The 8,952-nt window shown below is 45.1% G+C and overlaps 1 protein-coding gene across 2 annotated transcripts in view; it reads right to left on the bottom strand.

The window, feature by feature from the left end:
* Positions 1–5,937: 5,937 nt before the first annotated feature.
* frmd3 (FERM domain containing 3) overlaps positions 5,938–8,952 on the bottom strand; it is a 40,530-nt gene continuing 37,515 nt past the window's right edge. Inside the window, exon 15 of one of the 2 annotated variants that reach the window (XM_036527842.1) lies at positions 5,938–7,417. In XM_036527842.1, coding sequence (XP_036383735.1) covers positions 6,741–7,417 — 677 coding nt within the window. In that variant the 3' untranslated portion in view covers positions 5,938–6,740. The remainder of the gene's footprint in view (positions 7,418–8,952) is intronic. The other variant, XM_036527843.1, reaches the window with a different exon arrangement.

Below are 8,952 nucleotides of genomic sequence, written 5' to 3'. Positions count from 1 at the left end.
GCCTGACAGCAATTTAGAGTGATTATGGGTTGAATTAAATCACAGCATTATGTGTGGAACAGATTTTAAGGTCTATGCACACAGTACCTGCAGCTTTCTGGCCTTTAGGGTCACTGCCAGGCTTAGTATCTCGTCTCTCGCGTTTCTGTCGCACTGGTAATTCTGTGCTCATATGGTTCACAGGTGCAGGTACAGGTAGTTCTGCGGTTGCCTGGGTAACAGGTGCAGTTACAGGTAGCTCTGTGGTTGAGTAGTTAACAGGTGCAGTTACAGGTAGTTCTGTGGTTGCCTGGGTAACAGGTGCAGTTACAGGTAGCTCTGTGGTTGCATGGGTAACAGGTGCAGTTACAGGTAGCTCTGTGGTTGCATGGTTAACAGGTACAGGCACAGGTAGCTCTGTGGTTGTGCACTTCCCAGTACTGTGATGATTTTCCTCAACAGATACTCTTTCCTCTACCTTCACAGAATTTTCCCCAACTAAACCGGGTGAATGTGAAGGTAGACCATGGTCAGACCCACTCCACCGAGCTGCACCCCTGAAACTCAAGCATCTGCCCTCCCCAGATTCAGCACGCCCACTTTGAAGCCTGCATGTCTCATGTCTGTCTCCTTCCCCCAGAGCTACACCTGTCTCATGTTTGGCTTCTTCACATGGAGCTAAGCTTGTCTCTTCCCAGGCTCTTCTAGCGCTCAGCTGTGACTGGCCACGGGCCTGCGTTTTACAGCTGTTCAGATGAGCAACACACATGAGGTACTTTTCGTAGATGCTGAGGCTGGGTGGAGAGTCTGAAGGTGGACAGGTGCTTGGAGGAACACATCCCACACCCACACCTGGCAGGTCCTCTGTCCCCCCCTGGGTCATGGTCTCTGTGACCCTCTCTGCAGTGGAAAGGTGGGGCTGGAGGGGGGGCTTGAGGTAAGGGCAGGGCTGGGGTGAATGGTGAGGTTGTGAGAACTGGGTAACCTGTCCAGTGGGTTGTGGCACTTCTCCGCTGTTAGGACGGGTGACATGACCGTTATCAGTGGCAGTCAGTGTGCGGCCCTGCTGACCCTTCGTGCTCCCCAACGGCTGGCCGTGCCCACTCGCCGTCCCAGTTCTGATGAAGCTCTCAGCCCAGGTTAACACATGCCTCAGCTTCTGGTGCTCTGGAACACAGGAGTCTTCCAGCAGACGCACATCCAGCTGAGCCTCATAGTGGGCCTGACTCAGAGAGACAGCCCTGTCACTCAGACCCACTGGCCCTGCCAAAAGGGCTTTGCCATCAAGCTTCTGTGGAACTGTGGGGACTGCAAACTCTGTGAATCCACCCTGAGGGGCACCCCTGCTCTCAGCTGAGCTCTGGATTTTCAGGCCCTTGGCTCTTAAGGTCTCCTGATCTGCTGTCCTGGGGCATGATGCCTTAGCAGTCAGACTTCTCCCACAGCCTGGGTTGGAACCCTGAGAACAGCAAAGCAAAAGCTACAGGACCAACTACTGCACAGTTAGCACATGTCACAATGTCACACTCCCTTTCAGGCCCATTCCAGTGGGCTAATCTCTCACCTGACCAAACCCACAGTTTCAGACCCACAATTTCAGCCCCACAAATTTCCAAATGCCTGTTTTCTGGCCTCCTTATATAGTGATGATATTATCTTCTGGTGCTGCTGTTTTGAGTCGATACACTGATCTGCAAATTATCAAGACTATCACTTATTGGAGATCTGACCTTGCAGGGTTGTGTGTCAGGAAATCAGAGCAAGGTATGTTATTGATTCTGTAGCAGAAAACTTTGCCTCATTGATTTTTATCACAGCACACAACATCCAACATCTCACACCCGCTTTTTATCATATTGCCAACCCTGCATTTATTATATAGTCAATCAGATAACAAACAAAACGTTTTTGAAATAATAACGTATTCTCAGTCCACCTTGGCTATAAAGTGAGGTCATACGTGAGATAGCTCACTCCTGTCCAGCAACAGACTAGGAAATATCACTGACCGAATTTCATCTGCACTCAATCCTTTCATCAACACACTGATATAGTAGCATAGCTTACCTTGGTTTCTAACAGTACAAAAATGGTGAGTCAGTATTTCCGCTAAGTAACGTTACTTTATCGATAACTAACTGGCTCTAGCTAGCTGGCTTGCTAGCTAACGTTCAGAAGAAAGACACGGAGAACAAAATAAAGTTGGATAGTTACATAGCTACAGCATGCCACTTTGCTAACGCGCAAACTAAAATTCTACGCAACTGTTATTTATTCATTATTTAAAACGGTTTTGTTAAAGAATTTACCTTATTTCACTATTGTTAGCATCACAACCCTGACATTCAAAATCGGGACATACCGAAAGAACTGCAGTTTGCTCAAGCGCCATCCTCTCCCCGCGTCTAATTTACCAACTGTTACTATGGAAACGGTACACCCTTAAAACCCGGAAATCTTCTGAACGTCCGAAATTCCTGCGCATATATCAACCATTTTGTAATGTACATAGCAAAATTTAAAAAGGTCCCCTTCGTTTCTGATGAACTTGAGTAGGAAGCATGACTGATACGTGTGTGTGGGACACAAAAAAGGTTAGGTTGCTTGTTTCTTCCGTTTGTAGGTTCTTTCAAGTGGGGTTGCTTTGAGACAGTTTACCAACTAGACCTAACGTTAGCTCCTTCCGTAAGAAAAATGAATCCGCCTGGAATTAACAAATTCTGTACTGTAAATGCCTATTATAAAATCAGGCTAATTATCTACAATTTTCAGGGAAACACTTTTTTTTTTTTTTTTTTTTGTAATAATTCAGCTAGACACCAACGTTTTCAATATATATTAATTTGGGGTTTTATTGTGGCAGTACTAACATATAAAACAATCCATATTTTGTTTGAACATACAAACATTCAAAATTCACTTTACAAAGTTCATAAGGCTTAATGTTCCAGCACTGATCGGTCCATACAGGAACTTTTTTTTTCCAATTCCTCCCAGAGTTGAATTTAAAACAGGTCAAACGACAAAATCTTCTACAAACTTATAACAACAAAGTCCTATGAACTGATAACAAACAGCTACAGAAAGAAACGCTGTTATCGTGCCAACACAATCTGTAATCACTATACATGCCCATTCAACAACTAAAATACACAAATAAAAGAGTCCTTCTCTCTTCACCAGCTCCTGATCCACACTTTGCATATACACCTCTGCCCATACTATGGTGAGGTCATTAAAGAGTTTGCATTGTTCTGTCAGTCAAAATATGTTCACATGGGACATGACAAGGGTGACATCACTTTAAAACAGCTTTCATTTATTTTGTTCACAATGAAAGTGCAGGACAATGGCATGAGCCTCTCCAGCGCCACACCGCATTCACTGCAATTTGTTACTGTAAATTATAATTTGGCCACTTGTTTCAAATACCTTAAACACTTAAAGCAGTGAAATCAATGAAAAAATAAAGTTTTTCCTATGCCGTGCTATGTGTTAAAATGCAATATAAAACAAAGGTTACAAAAACCCAAAATGTATGGGAGTGTAGATAATTGTTTGGTCTGGCCATCGGGTTTCTGCTTGTCAGCTATACAGAATGTCATAGCATTTTCAAATGTCTTTATGAATGTAGTAACTTTAAGGTTAAGGTAGGAATTCATGGCTAACATGTTAAATGACTTAAGCAGCTGCATTAATAATACACATTGATACATTTTAGCATATTTGATTTCATAGAGAGAAGCAGTGTAAAATCAGCGCATGGAGACTGAATGTTCCCAGGAGCCCATAAGTAAGACAAGGAGGGACCAATACACCAGTAGTGTACTGTGGCTTTCAGGGTGACTGAAGCTTACCAAGATTCATGGGAAGAAACTAATACATAGGTATGACTCATACACTGGATTTTACAGCACATCCTCTGAAACAGGTGAACACTTTTACTATCCTTTCATCTCAGATTCAGACCAAAATGTGTGCATGCGAACTGGCATGAAGAGAATTTTAATTGTAGGGTGTCACGCCTTTGTGTTCACCTGTTTAGAATGGTGTGTGTTTGATGGACAGCACTGTGGCTTTTTCTTACAGGTAGTCCTTGGAGATACAAAAATGTAATCTGAAAACAGAAGGTAGAGGCCTTTTCCACGACACACACAAAAAAGTCAAGCGTGTTGATTTTGTTTATATTTTATATATGGAAGCCATGCAAATGAATAAGATGTATGATGTGTTTTCTTTTTTTTTTTTTACGTGGGAGACGGTACAGTTCTCTACAGGCCATCTCAAATGGCACTATTTACATGTATATGCATGCAGATAAAAGCTTGATAATACTCTACAGGAAAATATGCGCCAAGTTCCCCTATGCAGTGGTATTTCATCAGCTGGCACGTGAAGGAAAATCAGATTTACATGGAGCATGTCTGTGTGCATGGATACATATGTGTGCTTATGCATGTAAGTTTTGGTGTGCATATGTGTGTGTATGTGCACATGTTTATATATGTGTGTTTGTATGTGTGTATGTGTGTGTGTGTGTGCTGGTTACATCTCTCTCTCTCCTGGGGCCAGTCTGCGCTCAGATCTCTGGGAGTGACAGTGACCCTCAGCTCAAAGTGCGAGTGCAGCTTCACTGGAACCAGTTGCTTTGCAGGCTGGCCCAGCAAGGGGACCACGGCAGCAGACTCATGGCAGCATTTCTGCAGAAACCCCCTGGTGTTGCCTATGCACATTTATATACAGTACATAGTATAAGCTGAAAGAATATCTTGTTTTTACATTACAATGATACACTAGTTACAGTGTCCTGGGTTCATCTTGAATATTTGTTTAGCTTAAACATGAATATATGGATGTGACAACACTGCACAGACAGCAACACCCCAATCTCAGGCTAATACAGGATGGGTGCCAGAGAGACTGTGATGCATGGGTTTGTTCTTAATGTCAAAGTGTACCCACTGATTAGACCTCACTGTTGAAGGGTCAGACTATGAATATGACTGATGTGATAAAGAAGAGGGCACATAACCATTCTGTAAGGTTAGGCAGAGGATACTGTTGTTTTATGCACACTGAGGCAGCTGCCTGCGGCCCAGCTGCTGCCCTGGGATGCTGAGTCAGAACGCTAATGATTTGCAGCCCTTCCTGCAAGACTGTGCCCAAGACAGCAAAGTCTTACCTGCTCCCTCACGCAAACACCCAACACAGAGATGCCCCACACCACTCTCACACACAGGAACCCAACGCAGAGAGGCTTCACCCCAATCCCTCACAGGACCCCAAGATAGCAAGGTCTTACTCCACTCCCACACACAGGAACCCAACACAGAGAGGCCTCATATTACTCCCTTACAGGAACACAACACAGAGAGGCCCCCATCCCACCCCTAGTACCTTTAGTCATATGATGACGTGCAGTCAAAACTCTGCCTCTTATAATGTGTGCATAGTCTGGCACAGTCCAATCCTCCAGACATGCTCAATGGCCTGAGATCACACCATCAAAGTACAAGCATGATTTTTCACACAACAGAACCAGTGTATCCTTGTCATAGACTGGGGACAGATGGCATTGAACTGGAACCCAACCAAAGGGGGCCTGATAGTTTTGCGCATGGAGTCGTTTTTAACACACTAAACACGTTTTAACTGAATTTCAACATTTACATTTGCAACGTTTTCTGTAATGGCATCCATTACTCAAAAACCATATCTGCAGCTTAAAAGATTGTGCTAAGAAACCCACAGGTGCTACCCGATCAGGTAACAGAAAAGTATACATTAAAAATAGCTTGCTTTTCCCTATACCCCTGTCTTCAACAAATCCGCACCTTTAAATAAGTTAAAGTAGATTTTCTGACTGAAAAATTCCTGAAATACTTGTATTACATAAAAATGTACAAAACATTAAAAACAGCATTTTTATTTTTAAATATACATATATCTATAGGCTGTGGCTTGGTATTTTCTTTTTTCATCAGGGTTTTTAAATTAAGATTGGGGTGTTTGGTACTGTGCTCTTCCTGTTAAATGGGTCACGTAGTCAATGCTCGTAATGGTAAAATAACGAGGCGATTCTATGCTAATTTCCTGATTAAACTCTGCGTGATTGTGATATTGTCTAATCGTGTAATATCGGTATTGCTAAAATACCATAATGTTAACAGAGAGGCTGTCAGGCAGTAGTTTATGGACTGTTAGCTAATCTAGATAATACATATCTAGTGTAACGGATTTCTGAAAGGACATTTTTCTCTTAAACGTGAACAGTCAGAGCTATAGTCATTTGCCTGATCCTCTGGCCTCCGTACACAGTTCTACCTGATTCTCACAGCACAGTTACAGTGAAACCTAATCAGAATCTCTCTCAGCCCATCACAGCTCACCCTCCTTACTTCCCTCCTTTCCTCTCCTCTGTGTCCAGCCCTTGTCCTCTCTCTCAAACTCTTTCTAATTCCTCTTGGAACCAGTCATTTACCTCAGGTGCCAAAAATCAATATGATGAACCCAACTAATGCAGCATTTGCGAACCGCATATTAAGACTTTTGCATTGCGAATCTGGAGCTAGCGCTTTCATTTACCATACAGAGCGTGTCCGAGCGAAAGGACAGGTGATAATCTCTGACCATCGGAACCCCAGACATAAGCTGCGGATGAGAGCCCCCCCCAGTCCCCCGCCCGCAGCAGTGTGGTTGTAGTTGTGTTGACTGTTGGTGTTTTCTGTGTTTGGAGATGGGAGACTGCACTCCCTCCCTCCTCAGTCCCCGCTGAGCTTCTCCATGACAGCCTGTAGCCTACAGAGCAGCCAGCGGCGCAGCGGGCAGTAGTACTCGTAGTGGAACTGCTGGAACTCGGGTGTCTGACGGATGTCGTGCAGGAAGGAGACGTCGATGTCGGATTCCAGCAGAACGAGGAGCAGGGGCAGCAGGACGAGGAGCAGGCCGAGCCCGACGGCCAGGAGGCGGGCGAAGCTGCGCATGCAGGCGTTCAGCTGCGCGTTCCCCGTCAGCAGCCGGATCCCGCTACCCAGCATCCTCTGCACCTCCCTCATCTCCGCCTCCTGGGCGCGCTGCCTCTCCCTCTCCGCCTCCAGCTCCTCCTGCAGCTCGCGGTCCGCGTGCAGCTCACGCAGCAGCTTCACCGGGCTCTCGAACAGCAGGTCCACGCCGCCCCCGTCCTCCACGGGCGTCGGCAGCATGCTGGCGCAGGGATTGTACATCAGCTCCGAGATGGTCAGTGCTCCACCCTCCTCTTCCTCCTCCTCCTCCTCCTCATCTTCCTGCTCTGCGCACGCTGACCGCTCCTTCGCCATGGGGTCGACCCCGCCCTGCTCTGCTGCGGTGAAGATGTCGCCTGCCTCCTCTCCCAGCCCCACCTGCAGGCCAGGTGGCTTTAGGGGCGACAGGTGCACAGAGTCCTTGAGGGCGAGCAGGCCTAGAGAAAGAGAGAGAAAGGGAGGGGACAGCCTTTTTAGGAAGAAACATGCCAAAATAAGACCACTTCTCTGTGAGGGCGGGCTTCTCTGCCCAGTCAAACCAAATATTTTGAAACAGGACTTTAAGCTGAATATGAACGGCAGCTCACTTATGGCAGCTGGCCAGAACATTTCACTAAATTACAACCAGGATAAAGTACCCAGTCACTTTCATGCATTTCACACCAAAGAGAGACCTATGGTAAAAGAGAGAAACATAGAAAAGAGGCTTCATTAAGTATTTCAAAATGAGCCCTGCTTAGCTGGACGTCACTCTCCCCCACAAGTGGGTTTATTAATGATGGATAGGTCTGTGGTTCTTCCACAGCTCCACCCTGGGGTCACTTTACGGACACTAGCATAGCCCTCTCAGGGCAGAGTCATGGTAGCCCTGCAGCTTTGTCTTCAGAGGAGTGTTCGAATGTCACTGACATGACCACAGCTGCTAAAGATAGAGCAGCCTTAGGCTGGTGCATGAAGACACCAGGACCAAGCTAGACCGACACTCCTGTGACGCTGACTTTGGTATGCTGTCACTTCTGTGATGTTACTATTTAATTGGAACTAATTAGACCCAACAAATTAAATAACCTGATTACTAATTTTGTTATTTCATTTGTTGCTGCATTTTGACTCCGACCAGTTTGAATTTTGTCATCCTTGTAATTGTATTTCATAGCCATACGTAATATGTTGTTTTCACCAATGTTTAATAACAGTAATATGATGAATAATGATGTCAACTGGTGTTTCACAGTTGTACTCCCCTGCATATTTTAATACCTTGAGAAAGGCAGGGTTGATGCTGAAATTGTGATATAAATAAAAGCAAACTGTGAAAATCCTCTGAGACCATTTATTATTTTATTACTTCTTACTGAATTGTGCTGCTCAGAACCTGGAAATCGCAGAGGTTCAGGTTTCTGCACCCCGAGCACATTGGCTCTGACAGAGAGCAAACAGTGAGACCAGATTCAAACACATCAATCGCAGAGGCGTTCCTCTGGAGGCAACCGTGAAACCATTTCACACACAGAATCAGATGTGAAAATCCGCACCAGAAACACTGTAACTATGGCAACAGCTGCATCAGCAAGCAGGAACACAGAGAACAACTGCTCTGGAACTGTCGGGGATGGCTGCTATAGAAACAGCCAAAGTCAACAATGGCTGGCTGTGTGGGATGACCTCATGAGGGGTGGTAACAGAGAGGTCACAAAGCAAGAGGGCTAGCTCACAGATTCGGCCATTTAAACCTACAAACTGTCACACACACCAAACCCAAAGAACAGGACCCCTCCTCATTATTCACTCAACCCACAATGAAAATGTTTCTGAAAGTTGCAAAAATACATACCCCATTAAATACAAACAACTGAAAAAAGCCCATTTTAATAGTATACTGTAGCTGTGGCATTTTTTGTAGAATCAGTCTCTCTGTCTCTCCTCAGTGTTAGACTTCCCCTAGCCACTACATTCTACTAAAATTCAAACC

This window comes from Megalops cyprinoides, chromosome 4 (assembly GCF_013368585.1).
Source record: "Megalops cyprinoides isolate fMegCyp1 chromosome 4, fMegCyp1.pri, whole genome shotgun sequence".
Lineage (NCBI taxonomy): Eukaryota > Metazoa > Chordata > Actinopteri > Elopiformes > Megalopidae > Megalops > Megalops cyprinoides.
This window is presented reverse-complemented; position numbering and strand designations above follow the sequence as displayed.